The sequence below is a fragment of the Notechis scutatus genome, chromosome 8 (assembly GCF_049901735.1).
Source record: "Notechis scutatus isolate UNSWTSFEM ecotype Mainland chromosome 8, rNotScu1.2, whole genome shotgun sequence".
NCBI classification, from domain to species: Eukaryota; Metazoa; Chordata; class Lepidosauria; order Squamata; family Elapidae; genus Notechis; species Notechis scutatus.
Window position 1 is genome coordinate 24910083 of NC_142016.1, and position 20849 is coordinate 24930931.

A 20849-nucleotide genomic window follows, 5' to 3' on the forward strand; every position below is an offset into this window, starting at 1 on the left:
AAGTGAGAAACATTTAATCAGGAGTGGCCAACCTTGGCCCCTTTAAGACTTGTGGACTTCAACTCCCAGAATTCCCCAGCCATGAATTCTGGGAGTAGAAGTCCACAGGTCTAAAAGGGAGCCAAGGTAGGGCGCCCTTGATTAAATTTTGCCCAGGATTCTGGGAGTTGAAGTCCACAGGTTTTAAAATGGCGAACATTCGACACTGCTGGTTTCAATGTTTCCTTACCAGCCAAAATATTTAGGGGAAAAATGAGGATGGATTGTTGTCTGGTTTTCCTTTGAAATTTTCCACATTCTGTTATTGCTTTGGAGAACTTTGCGAGAATTATCCGATGATAAGAAATTATTTTGGGAATCGCTCCACCTCTCTTTCTCTGGTGTGATAGGATCTCTACCAGTAGTGGGAGTCAAATTTTTTTACTATCAGTTCTGTGGGCGTGGCTTGGTGGGCGTGGCTTGGTGGGAGTGGCAGGGGAAGGATACTGCAAAATCCCCCTTCCCTCCCCAGCCCACCAACCTGCTTTCCAGCTCCGTTCTCCTGTTCAGGGCAACCAAAGGAGACCCAGCCGATCAGCTGGGACTCGATGGGAGGCGGAGCATAGATGGGGGCGGGGCCAGTCAGAGGGGGTCTTTGCCGGTTCTCTGAACGACTCAAAATTTCCACTACTGGTTCTCCAGAACTGGTCCGAACCGGCTGAAGACCACCTCTGATCTCTACCTATCAGTTGCAAAACTGTAGAAACTCTGCGCCCACACAAGCCCTTTACTCCTTTTTAGCCGGCAAAGTGTTTTTACAATAGCCCAGATTTAATGTTATTTTTCTTAGCCAATTGACATTGGCAGGAAAGCGGCCCGCAAAACCGCTTGTGACGGCTTGAACCAAAATAGGGGACTTTGGTTAAAGCGAGGTTTCCTTTTTATAGTTTACAAAAGGAAGCATTTATCCCTGCAATCACCAGCTACTTTGAAGGCCATGGAAAGGTTCCTGCTGCTTTAATAGCTTGGCTTTGTGAATTTTCCCAAAAGGAAAATTTCATTTATTTTATTTTATTTTATTTTTAGCACCTGGTTTCTTACACACACACATACACAAAAAGAGCCAACTTGCGTTGAGCAGAAATTCACCTTTTAACTGACTTTCAGCCACAAATCCTACAGATCGGTCAAGAGGCATTAAACCGGGCAGATTCCCAATATACTATCCGGCGAGGCCACAGGAATATTTTTATATCCGTACGCTCCAGGCTCTAAGCCAGTGGGCTTCAACCTTGGCCAGTTGAAGTGGTGTGGACTTCAACTCCCAGAATTCCCCAGCCAGAATGTTGATCATGGGACAGTGGGAATGGCTATGATGGTCGTTAGCACGAGGACTGGTTGTTAAGTCACCTGTTTTGTAACTTTGGATGGTCATTAAAATGAATAGTTGTAAGTTAGTGACTGTTGTTTCTCGACCTTGATCATTTTAAGATAGCTGGACTTCAACTTCCAGAATTCCCCAACCAGCTGGCTGGGGAATTCTGGGAGTTGAAGTCCACACCACTTAAAATGCCCAAGGTTGAGAAACGTTACTGTAGAGAACGCATCTCTTTCATTTTCAGTCCTTAAAGCAGTTTCTCTCTTCAGGGTGTGTCTTTACTCTGTTAATTGTTACAGGTAGTCCTCGGCTTATGACCACAACTGGGACGCTGTGTAACCGTCATAAATATGAAGCAGTTGTCAAGCATCACAAGACACTTTTTTTTCAGGGCCGTTGTAACCTTGAACAGTCACTAAATGGGCCATCCTAAGGTCATAGATTACCAGGACAGTCTTTTCCCTCAAACACAGCCTTGTAAATCAAACTCCTGCCATGCATTTGATTTTTTTTATTTCCTGCACAACGATGCAACGTCTACACACAATCCTTTCTCGGTTCCTTTGTGCCAACTCAGCTTTGACTGAATGTCTGTCGGCTTCCCCCTTCTTGCAAATCCAGAGTGACCTCTCTCTCTCTCTCTCCCCCCCCCGCCTCCGGGCTTTCACCTTCAGCTTCTCCAGCCTTTTCCCAAAAATAAAAATAAAAATAAAAAAAAATCAGGGATTTTCTGGCAGCACCTTTGCAACTCACACCTTGTACTCCAAGCCAGCAGTTTTTGCAAGCCGATGAAAGCTCCTGCTTGTTCATCTGCATGTTAGACTGGGTGAAACCAGATTTCTCAATAGCAGGAACTGGGAGAGGGATCTTGGAGTCTTAGTGGACAACCAGCTAAATAGGAGCCAGCCGTGTGCAGCAGCAGCCAAAAAAGCCAATGCAATCCTAAGTTGCATTAACAGAGGGATACAATCGAGATCAAGGGAGGTGCTAATACCACTCTATAAAGCCTTAGTAAGGCCACACCTAGAGTAGTGCACCCAGTTTTGGTCACCACTATAAAAAAGACGTTGAGACTCTAGAAAAAGGGCAGAGAAGAGCAACCAGGATGATGAGGGGACTGGAAGCTAAAACATACGATGAACGGTTGCAGGAACTGCACTTGGCTGGTCTAGGGAAGAGAAGGACCAGGGGAGACAGGAGAGCAGCCTTCCAATATTTGAGGGGCTGCCCCAGAGAGGAGGAAGGGGGTCAAGCTATTTTCCAAAGCACCCGAAGGCCAGACAAGGAATAATGGATGGAAACTGATCAAGGAGAGATTTAACCTGGAAATAAGGAGAAACTTTCTGACAGTGAGAACAATTAATCAGTGGAACAACTTAACTCCAAAAGTTGTGAATTCTCCAACACTGGAAGTTTTTAAAGAAGAAATTGGACAGCCATTTGTCTGAAATGGGTTTCCTGCCTAAGCAGGGGGTTGGACTAGAAGACCTCCAAAGGTCCTTTCCAACTCTGTTTTTCTATTATTCTATTTCCCATCCCTTGAAAGAGGTCAGGAGAAGATCCATGAAGTTTAACTGCAAGATAAACGAGAGGTGGAGAATCATATTGGGGCCGATGCATCCGACAAGCTAAGGTTTGTTTTAACCATGGTGGGTTAATTAAGCCATGAATAAATGGGACAAGCCAGGTTCATCATAGCTAAGCCTGAATCAAAGAAAATACATTATGGCTTAACATGTTGTGTGAACCGGCCTCAGGGCTGTACAAAGTCACCATAACGGTGCAAAAACTCGACTTATGACCAATCCTCGGGCTTATTGTCGCAACATATCCAGGGTAACATCATGATCACCATTCAAATGGATGCTTGCAAAGAGTGGAGTGGCAGCATTAATACAGGTTGTCCTCAATACAGGACTCCCGCTTGGGCGGGGGGTTGGACTAGATGACCTACAAGGTCCCTTCCAACTCTGATTATCTGTTAACATGATTAATTTAAATCTGTTAACTTACGACCACGATTGCGCCCCAACTATATGCCGTTAAGTGAGAAATGCGTTTCAATGGATGCTGCCCCCCCCCCACACTTCTTCACGCATTTCCTTGCCGCATTCCATTAAGTGAACCGCTGCCATCGTTCAATTAAGTCACCCGGTCGGCAAGCAAATTGGGCTTCCCCGTTGACTCATGATGGCCATCGCATGACCTTGGGGACAGCCCTAAGCGTGAGTCGGTTGTCCGGCATCTGACGTGGCAATGGCCGTTAAGTGTGAAACATGGTCCTCAGTTCCTTCCCCCGCCTTCCGTGCCATGGTCACTAAACGAGCTGTCGTAAAGTCGAGGACTACCTTGTAGCCCAGCCCTGGGGATGGTATATAACCCTGGTTTGGAGCAGATTTCCCCCGCCCCCCACTCTGTGACTAACAACCAATGTCAGTTAAATCAGGGGCTGCAAAGAGAGGAGAGGGGAGACCCCAAAAGACCCCAACTTTTTTTTTGGGGGGGGGGGCAGAATCAAGGAAGGAGGACGGCACAGCCGACAGGTGGAACAAATGAGACTGAGCAGCTCCGGTGCACCTGCCGAGCCACGATCGACTGCTCCTGCCCCGGGAGGCTCCACCGGGCGGCGGAGGCAGCCCCCGTCCTCTCGCCTTCCTCCCCTCCTCAGAAGGGGCGGGCCGGGGGCGGGGACGGCTGGCCGGCTGGGGCTGCTGCCGGAGCCCGGCCGTCCGGTTAGTGTCTCCGCAGGAGCTTCCCGGCTGCTGCCTCCGCACCGCCCCGGCCGGCTCCCACCGCCGCCGCCGCCGCCACCGCCAGCCCAGGGCCGCCGATCCCGCCGCCCAGCCCGCCCAGCCATGGCCGAAGGAGGCGGCGAGGGGGAGGACGATGTGCAGTTTCTGCGGACGGTGAGCTGGGCTAGCGGGCACCGAGGAGGAAGAGGAAGGCAGGCGGTGGAAGGAGGAAGGGGTCGGCTAGAAAGGGGGGTTTACAGGAATTTGGGGGAGTGGGCTGGGGGCGCCAAGGAGGAGAAGGAAGAGGAAAGGAGGAGGAGGAGGAGGAGGAGGAGGAGGAAAGGGTCAGCTGGAAGGGGGTCGCGCTGGGCTGGGGGTGCCGAGGAGGAGGAGGGGTCGACTGGAAGGGGCGCCCAGGAATTTTGGGGGAGTGGTCGGGGGCACCGAAGAGGAGGATGGAGGAGGAGGAGGAGGAAGGGGTCAGCTGGAAGTGGGGTCCAGGAATTGGGGACACTGGGCTGGGGGCATCGAAGAGGAGGAGGAGGAAGAAGGGGTCAGTTGAAAGGGGCGCCCAGGAATTGGGGGGAGTGGGCGGGGGCATCGAAGAAGAGGAGGAGGAGGAGGAGCAGGAAGGGGTCAGCTGGAAGTGGGGTCCAGGAATTGGGGGAGTGGTCTGGGGGCATCGAAGAGAGGAGGAGGAGGAGCAGGAAGGGGTCAGCTGGAAGTGGGGTCCAGGAATTGGGGGACACTGGGCTGGGGGGCATTGAAGAGGAGGAGGAGGAAGAAGGGATCAGTTGAAAGGGCGCCCAGGAATTGGGGGAGTGGTCGGGGGCATCGAAGAAGAGGAGGAGGAGGAGGAGCAGGAAGGGGTCAGCTGGAAGTGGGGTCCAAGGAATTGGGGGACACTGGGCTGGGGGGCATTGAAGAGGAGGAGGAGGAGGAGGAGCAGAAAGGGGTCAGCTGGAAGTGGGGTCCAGGAATTGGGGGAGTGGGCTGGGGGTACCGAAGAAGAGGAGGAGGAAGAGAGAAGGAGGAAGGGGTGGGAGGAGGAAGGGGTCAGCTGGAAAGGGGGCTCCAGGGATCTTTGGGGAGTGGGCTGGGGGCATCGAGGAGGAGGAGGAGGAGGAGGAAGGGGTCAGCTGGAAGGGGGTCCAGGAATTGGGGGAGCTGGGCTGGGGACACTGAAGAAGAGGAGGAGGAAGTGGGAGGAGGAAGGGGTCAGCTGGAAGGGTCACAACAAGGTGGGAGATGGGCTCTTAGTGCAAGACCTCAGTCCAACGAGCCCAGGGCGAAGTAGAGAGGAAAGCAAAGGGGCAGAGACGGGAGGGAGGGCAGGCCGGTTTCAAGAAGGTCGCCCAAAAGTCGGGAGTCAGAATCTCCTGTGAACCCAAGTCAGAGAGAGACGCCGCTGTCCACTACGTGTCCAGGCAGTTGGTGCCCTTTGGCTGAAGGAGACCTTTGGCTTCCCTGCTGGGAGGAGATGGACTTGGGTTGGGGGGGTCACCCCGTCTTCTTCAGGGGGCGTCCAAGCCGGACGTGGCTGGAAGGAGCTGGTCTTCTGGGCCCAAAATGTGGGCAGCCCCAGGGGAGGGAGGGAGGGAGGGGGGTCACACCGCCCCCTTGATATCCTGGGTGGGCCTTCCTCCTTGGGTGGTTGATGGCCATCATCTACGGTCCATCCCCTCCCTCTGCCCGCATTCACACAACCTTGCGGGCGTCCTCTCTCTCTCTCTCTCCTTTCCCTTTCAAGGCCAGCAGCCACCTTGGCGGCTCTGTTTATGGCGGGCAGAGGAGCTTCCCTGCCAATGGGGGCCCTGACTCCACGTTTGTGGGGATCGGTTGGGTGGATTTGGGAATAACCGGGTCGGGCAGGGGATGGATGAACCGCAGCCCAGAAGACCGGAATCCAGAGCAGCCATGGCTAGGAAAAGTCTACCATTCGCCTTCCCTTGGCTCTGCCCTTGGAGTGTTGGCCTCTTTTCTTGTCCCGCCAAGGCTGAGCAGCACTAAAATTAGAGTCCGTTCCTGTTCCAAGGCAGATGGATCCTGAGAACAGGTGGCGCCTCAGGATTTAGTGGGGGGTGCTGGATTTGGCTCAGCTTCCTCCTCCTCCTCCTCCTCCTCTCCGTAAATCCTACTCCCTTCTAGCATTGATGATGTTTCGTAGTCTGGTAATGAAACGTCTGCAAGAAAACAACCTCAGAGAGCACCAAGGATCCAAGCACAGTCCTCCTCCTCTTCCTCCTCCTCCTCTTCCTCCTCCTCTTCCTCTTCCTCTTCCTCCTGCTCCTCCTCTTCCTCCTCCTCCTCCCTCCCTCCTCCTCCTCCCTCCTCCTCCTCCTCCTCCTCCTCCTCCTCCTCCTCCTCCTCCCTCCTCCTCTCCTCCTCCTCCTCTCCTCCTCCTCCTCCTCTCCTCCTCTTCCTCCTCCTCCTCTTCCTCCTCCTCCTCCTCCTCTCCTCCTCCTCCTCTTCTCCTCCTCCTCCTCCTCCTCCTCCTCCTCCTCCTCCTCCTCCTCCTTTCTCCTCCTCCTCCTCTCCTCCTCCTCCTCCTCCTCCTCCTCCTCCTCCTCCTCCTCCTCCTCCTCCGCTTGCAAGCAGAACGGCATGTGTGAATGGACTCAGAGGCGCCTTCAGGGCCCGTGTTGGGTCCTGGCCTAGAAGCCAGGATGAAGTTGGTGGTTTTGTAAGCCTGGGCCCGCCAGGGGACGCGACAACCCCGTCGCAAGGTTTCCTCCCAAGGAAACCTCTCCCTGTCTGGACTTCCAGGATTTCCACGTAGCGACGCCCCCGTGGCTGCCGTTGTGTGTGGAGATGCTCAAATCCTCCAGGACGTGGTTGTCCCAAAGGGGCTTTTCCAAAAGGCAACTGGATTTTCTTGGTTTTTTTTTTTTTTTTCTCTTGAAAATATTTCGCTTTTCAGTCAAAAAACCTTCCCCAGAACTGAAGAAGCTTCTTGGACGGAAAGTGAAATGTTTTCAAGGGAAAACTAAAACCAAAGTCCAGTGGCCTTTTGGAAAGGCAGCTTTGGGACACTGCTGTTATTAAGTCCCTCCACCCTGCTGTGGTCATCTTCCTCCTTCTCTTCCTTTTCCTTCCTTCTTTCCCCTTGCTTCCTCCCTCCCTCCACCCTTCCTTCTCTCCCTCTCTCCTCCCTTCTCTTCCCTTCCCTTCCTCCCTTCCCTTTACTTTCCCTTCTTCCTTCCTTCCTTCCTTCCTTCCTTCCTTCCTTCCTTCCTTCCTTCCTTCCTTCCTTCCTTCCTTCCTTCCCCTTCCTTCATTTTCCTTCCTTCCCCTTCCTTCCTCCCTTCTCTCCCTCTCTCTCCTCCCTTCCCTTTCCTTTATTTTCCCTTCTGCTTCCTTCCTTCCCCTTCCTTTTCCTTCCTTCTTTCTTCCTTCTTCCTCCCTCCCTCCTTTCTCTCCCTCCCTCTCTCCTTTCTCTCCTCTTCCTCCTTCCTTCCTTCCTTCCTTTCTCCTTCCTTCCTTCCTTCCTTCCTTCCTTCCTTCCTTCCTTCCTTCCTTCCTTCCTTCCTTCCTTCCTTCCTTCCTCAGCATTAAAAACTTCTCCAGAGAGCTGGGTTTTTTTTGTGTTTTTTTGCACAATATGTCCGAAGTACAATTTTCAGCCTTGTAAAAATTTGTCCCTCGGGGGTAAGAATTCGGGATTGATTTGTTCAGGAATCCGCTGGCTTCTTTTCTTGGCTGTCCACGGAATCCCCAGGCGTCTCTCCCAACACCAAAAGTCCAAAATCATCTGTACTTTTCAAGTTTTCCTGCCTTGCTGCTTCAAAATCTACCCTTTGCTTCCATAGAGAGTCACAGGGAAACTGGGGCCTGCCGGGGAGGCTTCTCCGATTACTAACCTTTATTTATCTCAGGTTGACAGCTGGGGGCCGTTGCTTACAAACTGCCGTCTCAGGTTTAAGGACCGCAGTTGCTGTTACAATCCAGGTTGGTCTCGACGGCTGGAATCCGCCTGGAGAAAAAAAAGCCTCTGCCGTTTTATTAGTCACATTTTCAAGAATGGTTAGCCATTGCTGGCTTCTTAGGGCTGAGAGAAAGTGTCTGGCTTGAAGTTGCCCAGCTGGCTTTGTGCCGAAGGGAAGATACGAGAATGAGCCTGTTGCTTTAACCACTGCCCCATGCTGTCTCTCCAGGGCAGTGGTCTCCAAACTTGGCCACTTTAAGACTGGTGGGCTTCAGTTCCCAGAATTCCCCAGCCAGCAGAGCTTACTCTCTTGCAATCCTCTTCCTCTGCAATCTCTCCTCTTGGGGAGATAGGAGAAAAAAGAAACAGTCACGGCGGGTTGGAGAATTCTGGGAGTCGAAGTCCACAAGTCTTAAAAGTTGCCGAGTTTGGGGACCCCTGCTCTAGGGTAGTGGTGCCCAACCAGTGGGCCAGGGACCACTGGTGGCCCGCGAGAAAATTTTGTTGGTCCGCAGAGAAATGTCACCCCCAAAGCAATTAATCCAGGCTGCGCGGGAACACAAAGAATAAAAAAAAAGACTTCTGCTGCTTTCCTTGCATGAAGAGGGAGAGGAGGAGGAGGAGGAGGAAGAAGAGGAGGAGGAGGAGGCCTGTGGGGTCCTTAGTGTTCTCTGAATTTAGATGTTTTATTGCAGACATTTCATTACCAAACTAGGTAACATCATCAGTGCTAGAGGGTTGTGGGATTTGCTGTCCGTAAACTCTGCAAACATAGCACGAATGATGTTACCTAGTTGGGTCATAAAACGTCTGCAAGAAAGCAACCAACCTCAGAGAACACCAAGGATACATAAAGAAATTATTACGTGGTTTTATTGCCAGGAAGTTCCTTATCTTGATCGTACAATATGAACCGTTAGCCCAGAGAACAGTCTGCAGGATGAAGTGAGTCCTCTTTTGCTTAAAGGTCTTCAAACACAGCTCTGTGTGTGTATGTGTGTGTTTGTGTGTGTGAGAGAGATGCTCGAATGCAGAGGTCTCCAACCTTGGCTACTTTAAGCCTGGTGGACTTCAACTCCCAGAATTCCCCAGCCAGCAAAGTCCACCAGGCTTAAAGTGGCCAAGGTTGGAGACCTCTGCTCTAATAGAGTGTTTTTTACCACTTGGCAGCTTTACGATATGTGAACTTTTAACTCCCATGCTTCAACTCCCATGTTGGCTGGGGGATTCTGGGAGGTTGAAGCCCATACATCTGAGCTGGCTAAGTTTGAAAAATCCAGTTCTGCTAATTCTGCACTGAGCAGGGTGTTGGACTGGATGACCCCTAGGGTACCCTTTACATTTTGATTCTAGACTTTATGTTTATTCCCAGACTACTAATTCCTAGTAATTTAAAAAAGAAAAGAAAACTTTGTGCAATGTAATGGTTCCTGATTGCTCAAATCCAATCATCCTCATCGCTTAATCACGCAGAAAGTTCTGTCTTTTTTTAAACACCACCACCACCCAAAAAAAAATGAGTAAAAGAAACTTGGAAACTTTGGAAATATTTAAACTCCGTGATGAATTGCACAATGGCTGTATTTTTAAAAAGGGGAGAAGGGGAAATGCAATGTGGCGCGCCTGAGTAGCCTGGTGACGTGGTCCTTCTTTTGCACAACATTATAATTTTTATTTCATGCTTATTTGGGGGTACAGGACTCCCCCTGTTCACCTTCATTACGAGCCTGCCCTCAGGTCTGTTTTGCCCAAAAGTCACTCGAGCAGCCTGGAAGGCATGTGTGTATGTGAGTGTGTTTGTATGTCAGCAAGTTCCCCAGTCTCTAAGCTATGTGCTTACCCAGAGTTGTAGGAATGCTATGAACAGGTGCAGAGACCAAAAATACCCATTTCCCGTCCCCGGGCCCATGTGAATGGTGAGCGAAGGAGGGTGAAAAATGGGGGGGGGGGGGGGGAAGAGGGGCTTCCAGTGGAGGAAGTTTGATCTTTCTCTTTTGCAATTTCTTTTTTCCTCAATTTATTTTTCTGGCTCAAAAAAAAAAAAATCCCAAATCCCAGCCATCCTCAAAAATGTCCCCCCGCCCTCCAAAGGATTCCATTTCTAATTTTGACTCTCATGGATGGATTTGGTTTGAAGTCAGGTTACAGATAACAGATTTAACAGAGTTGGAAGGGACCTTGTAGGTCATCTAATCCAACCCCCCACCCACCCAAGCTGGAGACCCTACACCATTTCTGACAAAGGGCAGTCCAGTCTCTTCTTGAAAGTCTCCAGGGATGAAGCTCCCACAACTTCTGAAGGCAATTTCTGTCCATCGGTTGATTGTTTTCACAGTCAGAAAATTCCTCCTTATTTCCAGGTTGAATCTCTCCTAGATCAGTTTCCATCCATTATTCCTTGTCTGGCCTTGAGGTTCTTTGGAGAATAGCTTGACCCCTTCCTCCTCTCTGTGGAAGCCCCTCAAATATTGGAAGATGCTCTCCTGTCTCCCCTGGTCCTTCTCTTCACCAGACTAGCCAGGCCCAGTTCCTGCAACCGTTCATTGTATGTTTTAGTCTCCAGTCCCCTTATCATCTTGGTTGCTCTTCTCTGCACTTTTTCTAGAGTCTCAACATCTTTTTTATAATGTGGTGACCAAAACTGGATGCAGTACTCTAGGTGTGGCCTTACTAAGGCTTTATAGAGTGGTATTAGTACCTCCCTTGATCTCGATTGTATCCCTCTGTTAATGCAACTTAGGATTGCATTGGCTTTTTTGGCTGCTGCTGCACATGGCTGGCTCCTATTTAGCTGGTTGTCCACTAAGACTTCAAGATCCCTCTCACAGTTACTGCTATTGAGAAATCTGGTTTCATCCAGTCTATATGTCTGTACTTTTGGTTTTTCTTGCCTAAGTGTAGGATTTTACTTTTCTCTATATTGAATTTCATTTTGTTAGGTAGGGCCCAGGGTTCACATTTGTCAAGATCCACCTGGATCTTGAGCCTATCTTCTTGGGTGTTAGCCATTCCTGCCAGGTGTGGTCTTACTTAGCCATTCCTGCCAGGTGTGGTCGTACTAAGGCTTTATAGAGTGGTATTAGTACCTCTGTTGACCCTGATCGTCTCCCTCTGTTAATGCAAATTAGAATTGCATTGGCTTTTTTGGCTGCCGCCACACATTCCCCAGATTTGGGGCATTTGAAGGCTGTCCAGAATGGGTTTAGTTGGGTGGAAGAAACTCTTTGTTTCTCCAACCTGGGAGACGTTTAAGGGGTCCGGATTTCAATGTTCTAGAATTTCCCAGTCAGCAAATGGGTTGAGACCCCCGGAGCCCCTTCCCCATCTCTTAGGGGGTGGGGTTTGGGGTTAACAGACCCCCCCCCAAGCTCAGCTGGGCTTGTGAGACAGCAGGACATCTTTCTGCGCAAGCCTGCAGCTGATGGCGCACATTCCCAGGGCCAAAATAGTCGGCCAAGCAACCTGATCTCTGGGAGGATGAAGCCAGGGTGGGCGATGAGCTGGCTGGAGATCAGCCAGACCGAACGAGACGGGTGGAGGGGAGTCTGGGGGACAGAAAGTATATCAGGGCACATTTTAGATTTTTTAAAGCATGGTATTAAATTTCCAAAAACGAAAAGCATTTAAAAAATACGAAATTACAGGAAGTTCACCGCTTAATGACTACCGTGGAGGGCCCCCACCCACCCACCCAATGTTTGTTCCTAAGCGAGATAGTCCATGCCGCGGTGGTTGTGTGAACCGCTGCCATTGTTTTAGTCGCCGGGTTGTCAAACGAATCTAGCTTCCCCGTTGACTTTGCTGGGTCAGAAGGTCACAAAAGGGACACAGCGACCGTCATAAAGAGGAGCCAGTTGCCAGCTTCCAGGCCGCAACGGTCATAAGTATGAAGAACGGTCGTAAGTCACTTCCCCCCAGTGTTGTCGTCAGGGTGCCAACAGATCTTTTTAGTTGGCAGTCGCAACTTTGAACCGGCGCTGAATGAATGGTTGTAAGTCAAGGACTATCCGGATTTCCCATCCTTGTTCTCACCCAGCATCAAGAGCAGTGCGGTGGCCTAGAGGTGGAGCTCTCGCCCCACCATCCGGAGGCTGTGAGTTCGATCCTGGGCACAATGAGAATATATCTGCTGAAACAAAACTCCGCCCTGGCAACAGGAAGGGTATCCAGCCAGGAAATATTCCGCTCCATTCAGTTGCCCAGACTGCACCCCACAAGGGTTCATGAGTTCATTAAAAGTAGACGATGAGGATTCTTGTGCTGCGTCGCCTACACCAGCAGGGTGGAGAAGCACCTGTCAGCTGGGTGGAGGACGCTGATGTCCTCATTCCTGAGTCACCTTCGCCATCGTGGCTGTGTTCCAAGGTCTCCATCCTCGGTTGCGCATCTTGGCTCTTCGGCTGGCGCGCACGTGCCTTTAATCGCTTGCGCTGGTGCTGCAGTTTTCCCTTCGGTGCCCTTGATTGATGGAGGCTGCCAGTTCTGGCAGCTGGGCTGATGGGAAGTCTCCTTCCTCTGAAACTCCAGTTTGATGGTCGGGAACGAAGCCGGCTTTGCATCCCTTCGATTCTGATTTTGGGGTGGGGGGAATTGTTGAAGGACAGGAAGCCCAGCTCGAAAAAAATAAGATTTTTCTAGCCCGGAAGATGCATGCGATCTGATTTTTGTTTTAAGTTGTCTGGCCGCGATTATTAGAGGAAAAGCAGATTTCCACCTTCGTCTTCATTTTTCATGTTTTCGGATTTTATTACTGCAATTTCTTGGATTCCTTGTGGTGAGTCACCCAGAGTCGTTCGGAGTCGGCTGGCGTACAGGTTTCATAAACGATGGGTTGTCACACAATCAACCAGGTGTATAGATTGGATTTGGCTTTTTTTTTTTTTTTTTTGGTCCACTTCTACGGTCCTTTCCAAGGACCTGGGAGAGCCAGGCATTGTTTGATGGTTTTGAAGGTCTCCTCACAGGATGTAAGCTGTTTGGAGTAAAGCTGCCTTTCGCAATTGACTGATGGCGACTTTGTCAATTCCCATAGTGCTCTAGATGTTTTGGCAGCTATTAGTAGTGGTACTTTGCTTTTTTTTTGCCACAGTCAATCTATTTCTACTGAATAACAGAAAAGAATAATAGAATAAAACAACAGCTGAATGAAAAACTGCTGGTGACCTTCTACCGCTGCACCATAGAGAGTATCTTAACTTACTGCACACCTGTGTAGGGTTTGCCACTTGCACAGGGGCAGATAGGAAAGCACTCCAGAGGGTTAATGTCATTGCCCAGAGGATCCTGGGTTGCCCTCTCCCCTCTTTGGAAGAGCTTTATAGCTTCCGCTGCCTTAAGAAAGTTCAAAACATCCTCAAAGATCCATCTCATCCTGGGCTCCTCCTTTTTTTGAACTATTACCATCTGGCAGACCGGTACAGAATAATAAAAACAAGGACAAACAGGCTGAAAAACAGCTTCTATCCCAGGGCAGTAACTCTATTGAATTCTGCTCTATAGTGCAGTGTTGGTGCGGTGTTGGGGGTTTCCGGTTCAACGTGTGGAGGGTGAAGGATGTGTGTTTGTGTTTATTTTCATGGTCGTGATGTGCACTGAAGATGGTGTTTGATTTTGTTGTACGAGGTGCAGTGACGATAAAGTAAAGAAAAGAAAAGAAAAAAATAAAATAAAAATAAAATAAAAACAGAATAATGGAATAACAGAGTTGGAAGGAAGCTTAGAGGTGTTCTAATCCAACTTCCTGCTCTGGCAGGAAACCCTAACCCTATTTCAGACAAATGGTTGTCCCATCTCTTCTTAAAATTACTTGCAGCGCTGCCCCAAAGAAGATGGCGTCAAATTATTCTCCCAAACACTGGAGGGCAGGACCAGAAACAATGGTTGGAAACTAATCCATGAGAGAAGCAACCCTGAAATTAAAGAGAAACTTCCTCACAGTGAGGACAACGAACCAGTGGAACTTCAGAAGTTGTGGGTACTTCATCGTCGGAGGTTTTTAAGAAGAGACTGGAAAGCCACTTACCTGAACTAGTATAGGTTCTCCTGCTTGAGCAGGGGGCTGGACTAGAAGACCTCTAAGAACCCTTACAACTCATTCTATTCTAAAAACTTCCAGCGTTGGAGCATTCGCAACTTCTGGAGGCAAGTTGTTCCACCGATTTATTGTTCTAGCTGTCAGGAAATTTCTCCTTAGTTCTTCTAGGTTGGGTTCTCTCCTTGTTTAGTTTCTATTTTCTATTTGCTGGTCTTTGTATGTTGTTATCTTCTTTCTATTCTGCTCTCTCCAGGCATTGCCGTGTTCGCTATCTGGATTATTTTATTTTTCCTTGTTAACAATGGTTTCAGTCTGTGGCAAATGCTTGCCAGTTTATTATTATAATTATTATTTGTGTTTCCCCTTCGTTGAAATGTCTTCTCCCAACCTATATGCAGCGCTGAGATTTGAACCAGCAATTTGTCTTTCAGGCATGATAATTACAGCCACCATCTTGGAACTTATGTGTACATGGAGTATGGTTAGAGCTAAACTATAATTTATAATTTACACAGGAAAATCCTAGGTATAGAGACCACTGCAACGAACTGAGCCAGACCTGAACAGCTCATAGAATAAGTCAATTGACACATATGCTTTCATTCACTTTTCTGACGTGGGATCTGTTTCTAAGTTACGCAGATGTTGCAGGAATAAATGCCTTATTGCTGGATATATATTTTTTATACGTCATGCTGCTTGTAGAGGCACACGGTTGCAAACAGGGAGAGGGATGGCTTCAGTTATGTAGATGTTTTAGAACAGAACCAGGATGCAATGGATAAAGATGGTGACAGGGTGAAGTTTTTAATCGTTTTCTATATTGTTTGCTTGTTTTTTATGCGGTATGCCATCCAGAGCCTTGCAAATCTTAAAAGCAAATAAATAACACAAACCGTATGGCAACCAGGAAATGCTGTGAGAACGTGTCCCAGAGAAATAACCTTTTGATTTATTACCATGCCTTGTGAAATATAAATTTTAAAAATGTATTCCATAGTAATTTGAGCATTCAGGTTGCTAGCCCTCAGGATTTGGGGTAACATGTTTGAGACAGGAGGGAGAAGGAGGTTTAACCACAATAGAACAGAATGAATGAGCTGGAAGGGTCCTTGGAGGTCTTCTAGTCCAGCCCCCTGCTCAAGCAGGAGAAACTATACCATTTCAGATAAGTGACTGTCTACTTTTCTTAAAAACCTCCAGTGATGGAGCACCCACAACTTCTGGTGGCAGGCAGTTCCACTGGTTAATTGTCCTCACCGTTAGGAAGTTTTTCCTTAATTCCAGGTTTGGACCCCCTCTTCTTTGGGGCAGCCCCTCCAATACAAGAATACTGCTATCATGTCCCCCCTAGTCCTTCTTTTCTCTAGATTGGCCCAACCCAAATCCTGCAACCGTTCTTCATATGTTTTAATCTCCAGGCCTTTGATCATCTTAGTCGCTATTCTTCTCTGAACTTTTTCCAAAGTCTCAACATCTTTTTTGTGGGATGGCGACCAAAATTGATTGCAAAATTGGTTGTCTTCCAGGTGTGGTCTTATTAGGGTTTTATTTTATTTTTTAATAAACTTTATTAGTCTTTTATGTCTTTTTTTAAAAAAATCATTACATTAACAGTTCTATGACATCCATCTCATACCTTTCTATCTTTTGTGCTTATTTACAGATATATATAATTTGTGCAAATATATACATTTAATCTATAGATTGCTTATCTTAAATTCCTTCATTTTCCTTTTTTTTCCCTTTTAAACTATACTTTATTAAACTTTTATTACATTAAAAACCCCTAAACCTTATTAGCGTTTTAAGTTGACCACATGCGGCGGGAGGAGAGGAGGCAGTGTTTCTCAAATCTTAGAAATTTAAGATGGGTGGACTTCAACGCTGAGAATTCCCCAGCCAGCATGGTTGCCAAGTTTGAAAAATATTTTTGAAGCGTAGCAGTTTTCTATTCCTACTAGCTCGATATCCATGCTTCACTACGAAACTATGTGATTGGGCTTAGTTTTTGGGAAGGAAAATAAGGGGGGGGGGATTGAACCTCTGCCTACTAGCATCCATTGGTATTCATCTGCCTAGCGTCTTGTCAGTGTGTGAGAGAGTTGAGGACTGTTTGGAAACTGAAACAGTATTTGCTGTGTGAGCAAAGGAGACAGCAAGGAGTCTGGGCGTGGCTTAGCTCAACTGTTCTGTAGTAAAGCTGCTTGGCGCTCTGAAACTGAAACTGAAACTCCTCTCCTCTGCTTGTGTTTTGCATTTGGAGCAGATTTCTTTTCAGGTGGGGAGGGGGAGTAGAACTCCTTAGCATCAGAGCGTGTTGATAATAGTAATATACAAAATACTAATGCTCTGGATGGTCATTTTGAAAATTCCTTTCTTAGTGAGCACCTAGAAGCCAAGAGGAAGATAGATGCCAAATTTCAAGTTTGTAAGCTTTACGGTTCTGGAGATTTTGTGATGACGTGTGAGGGGTATTACGCTTTTATATGGAGAGATTGGAATTCTAATAGGAGTGACCCTAGAATATGTATAATTCTGAACATATTTTTTTTTCTCCCTTAGGATGATGAGGTTGTCCTTCAATGTTCCGCCGTAGTCTTCAACGAACAGCTGAAGTTATGCCTGGCTACCGAAGGCTTTGGAAATCGGCTCTGTTTCCTGGAACCTACCTCTAATGCTCAGGTGCGTATTGAGGCAGGTGACTTAGGTGTGAGCCTGGAAAGGTGCAGAAACAACAGCTTAACCTGCCCTCCCTGACCTGCGCCCACCTGCTTTTATACTGGGAATTAGGTATTTGAAGTCTATCGGTCTAGAGCAGGATCCCCAACCTTTTCGACGCCGGCCCGGTTCCGGCGTCAGCTGGGCGCCGCCGGTTCCGGCGTCAGCTGGCGCCGCCATCTTTTTGACGAAAAATCACTTCCGGTGACGTCACGGAAGTGATTTTAAATCCAAAAAGGGCCAGCGCTTGCTGGTGAGCTTTCGGGTAGAAATGGCTTTCTACCGGAAAAGCTCACCAGCGCTAGCGCCGCCATCTTTTTGATTTTAAAATTGCTTTTTTTTACCAAAAAGATGGCGGCGCCCAGCAACCAGCGCCGGTAAGGCTTGTTCCGCGGCCCAGTACCGGTCCGCTGCCCGGCGGTTGGGGACCCCTGGTCTAGAGAACTTGGCTTTCTTTCCATGAATGGATTGGCCAGATTTGACCAGGTTTATCATTTATATCTTCATTAGATTTTTTTTTTATCCTGCCTTTATGATTTTATGAGTAACTCAAGGCAGTGAACATTCATCGTACTTCTTCCTGGTTCTGTTTGCCCCGCAAGAACCCTGGGAGGTAAGTTGGGCTGAAAACGAGGGACTGGCTCAAAGACACCCAACCCGCTTTCATTTCTAAGGCAGGACTAGAACTCTCCGTCTCCTGGTGGTTGGCTCATAGTCACCCAGCCAGCTTTCATTCCTAAGGCAGAACTAGAACTCACCATCTACAGTACTGCTGATTGGCCTAAAATGACCCAGTTGGCTGTCCTGCCTAAGGCAAGACTAGAACTCACTGTCTCCTGGCGATTGGTTTACAGTCACCCAACTGCTTTCGTTGGCTAAGTTGGAGCTAGAACTCACCGTCTCCTGGTGATTGGCCCAAAGTCACCCAGCTGGCTTTCATAACTAAGGCGGGATTAGAACTCATAGTCTCTCGCTTTCTAACTGGGGTCCTTAACCACTAGACCAAACTGGAATCATGGCTAAGTCTTTCGATGAGCTTGCGGAGGTTTATTTTCTACTTTGGGTTGTGGCCAGGTGGTTGTGGCGGCAAATCGGGTTGTAAAACTCGGTCAATAGAAACCACCCCTAGTTTTCTATCCCTACACAGAAAGTCCCTCCGGATCTGGCAATATGCTGCTTCAGTTTGGAACAATCCTTGTCTGTACGAGCTCTTCAGGAAATGCTGGCCAATACTGTGGAAGCCGGGGTTGAGGTAAGAAGGGGGACAAAATTTCCTTCCTTCGGGGGCAGTGAGTTAGAAGGGTGGCTCTTGGTGTGGCCTCCTTGAGATCAAACCATGGAGGAGAATGTGTGTGTGTGTGTATTCAAGAGAGCTACAGCTATCTTACTAGGGCCGTGATGGCGAACCTATGGTATGTGTGCCAGAGGTGGCACACAGAGCCATTTGTGCCAAACTTACCTGCACTGCGTATGCGCGCTCCCAGCTAATTTTCGGCGCATTTGAGGCCTTTTTCGCCCTCCTGGAGGTTCGAGGGAAGCCTCTGTAGCCTTTGGAGGCCGAAAAATGGGCCTTCCAGAAATACCAGAAGTGCTGAAACCAGAAAGTGCTGAAACGGGCCCATTTTTCAGCCTCCTCAATGCCAGAGGAACATTTTAATTAACACGACAGGGTGGTCTGGTACATGTGAATAAATGTTGTTCTGTAGAAATATGAGAGAGTCTTATCCTTAATTGGGAACCTTCTCCATTAGGAACTCTGGGCACAACCTCAAAATTTAAGCCTTCGCCTAAACGGCTTTAGTGGGGAAGCAAAGTTACTAATTTCTTAAAGGTGCTACGTCAGGGAAAGCAGAAATCTCAGAGCTGTATCGAAAGAAGAGGCACCTCCTGGCCAGTTTGATGTCTGCTTCTCAGGACAGCTGGTGGAATGCAAAAATATTCCCCCTCTAAAACTGCAAGGGTGGAAACCCCAAGATCTGCTCCTGGGTGTTACTTCCTGGAATGGATCCCATTGGTCCCCACTGGAGAGGCTGAGCCTGTGTCCTGGCTACGTTCTCCGTTTTCTCCCAGTGGGGTGAACCCAGGGGTGGGCTGCTACCCGTTTGGCCCATTGGGACGAACCCACATAGCTAACCGGTAGCGAATTTTATGGCCGGTTTCAGTGAACCGGCAAATCTCAACCCGGATTGGCCCCACCCCACCCCTCCCCTCACAGGAATCTCCACATGGCCCATTTTGGGGATCCCAGGTAAGTCCAGGGCGTGGACGGAGGCTTGGGGAGGTGGAAAAATGGGCCTCCCCGAAGATCCGGAAGACTGGAAACCGGCCCATTACTGGCTTCCAGAGGGCCTCTGGAGCCTGGGGAGGCCATTTTCCCCCTCCCAGAGGCTCAAGGAAAGCCTCCGGAGTCCGGGAAGGGCAAACACACACACACACACCGCCATGATGCAGGAGGCCTAGTAGGCCACACCCCCCATAGCCACGTCCACCCAGCAACCGGGCAGAGAATAGGTTGCTAAAAAAAATTTAAAGCCCACCCCTGGGTGAACCCAATGGGCATCTTGAATGATGAATGAATGGAAGGTGTGTGTGGGGGTCCTTTTAAGGGGTGAAGGGAGACCCCCAGCAAGCCTCGGGTATCCCGCGATGCCCGTCGGCCCTGAGTAATCCTCGATGGTTCATCTTCTCTCCTTCTTCTTTTCTTTGGCTTCTCAAATCTGCCGACTGACCCGCTAGGGTGTTGACTTGGACAAGTGGGTAGGTGCTACCTTCAGTCGCTGCCGTGATCCCACCTCCTCATGCCCTTCCTTCTAAACCTTTCCCACCCACCCCTTCCCTTCTCCCAACCAAGTTTTGGTGTGTGCCTCCCAGTTCCCATTTTCCTCCTCGGGGTTCCCACCTCAAATGTGACCCGTTAACAGGCAAGTGACAGGTTTTGAGAAGACAGCTTGATTTGCCGTAGGGCGGTGGGCTGGGGTGGCCATTCTCCAGGTTGTAACAACCCGTTCGGTGATCGTGCAGTGTGCACATGCGTGCGAGCGCAGCCCTTGAGTCACACAGCTGAGAAATGGCAAACCGCTGTGCTGCACGGATCAGCCGAGATATAGGTAGTTAAAGCACCGGGGCAGGGCGGTGGGCCCATATGATTGTCGCAGCAAAACGGTTCACCGCTAACTGATTTTCGGAGCCAGGGGTTTCGGCCGAACCGCTCCAAACCAGTAGAATCCCACCCCTGCTGGTGGGGCGTTAACCTAAGAAGGACCCAAGTTGTTTTGTTTTGAAGGGCATTCCAGGCTGTTCACGTTATGTTCAGGGTCGAAGGCCCATTTGGGAAAGAGCGTTGAGATGCCGTGAAGGATCAACTGGCCATATTAAGTACCTTCAAATGGGAAGAGAGGCATCCGGCCTCAGAAAACCCTCTTAACTCCAACTCCATACAAACAGGAGTTCTGCTCCTTGAGTGTAAGGACAGGGGGTGTCAAACTCAAGGCCCGTGGCCCCGATCCAGCCCACGGGACCACCCTGAAACAGCGAAGGACCCACCTGCAGTGTCTCCGCCAGCAAAAGCAGAGTTCGTAAGGGCTGAATGCGGGCTCTGTTTTCGCTGGCAGGAGGCCATTTTCCCTGGCAAAACCCTCGGGCCACCACAGATGCCCACAACACGAGTGGTGTTAAGGTGGCCACCCTGGCACACCCCTGAGATCAAAAACGTGTCCCTCAATGAAATTGAGTTTGACGCCCCTGGTGCAAGAGAAAGAGTGGAAAAATCTGGGGGTGGAGTTAAAAGAGCGACCAGCCTAGCATCCTTACGTAGTCAACTAAGTCCAACCTCCCTTGAATTCCATTCAGGCACAAGAAACCAGGAGCCAAGAGAAGAGTCCAGAAGCCCTGAATATTTTACTCCCTGCAACCTCTACCCAAGAACCTGATCTAGAACGGTTCATTCAAATTGGCGCCAGATAAGAATCAATGGACTTAAAGGGGGGGCTAGACTTAGATCTCTTTTGGGGGTGTAGGGATTCCAGACCAGTGACGTGGCTTATCTCACCCTTGGGTTCAGCCTGGTCATCTCCCATAGAC

At 49.2% G+C, this 20849-nt stretch overlaps 1 protein-coding gene and 1 long non-coding RNA gene across 2 annotated transcripts in view; one reads left to right on the top strand and one right to left on the bottom strand.

Moving 5' to 3' along the window:
- Positions 1-4096: 4096 nt before the first annotated feature.
- RYR1 (ryanodine receptor 1) overlaps positions 4097-20849 on the top strand; it is a 149245-nt gene continuing 132492 nt past the window's right edge. Inside the window, 3 exon segments of the mRNA XM_087971211.1 lie at positions 4097-4263; positions 16614-16733; positions 17917-18021. Coding sequence (XP_087827337.1) covers positions 4213-4263; positions 16614-16733; positions 17917-18021 — 276 coding nt within the window. The 5' untranslated portion in view covers positions 4097-4212.
- Positions 13083-20849, bottom strand: part of LOC148129980 (uncharacterized) — a 264545-nt gene continuing 256778 nt past the window's right edge. Inside the window, exon 2 of the long non-coding RNA XR_015750558.1 lies at positions 13083-13417. This is a non-coding gene — a long non-coding RNA (uncharacterized LOC148129980). The remainder of the gene's footprint in view (positions 13418-20849) is intronic.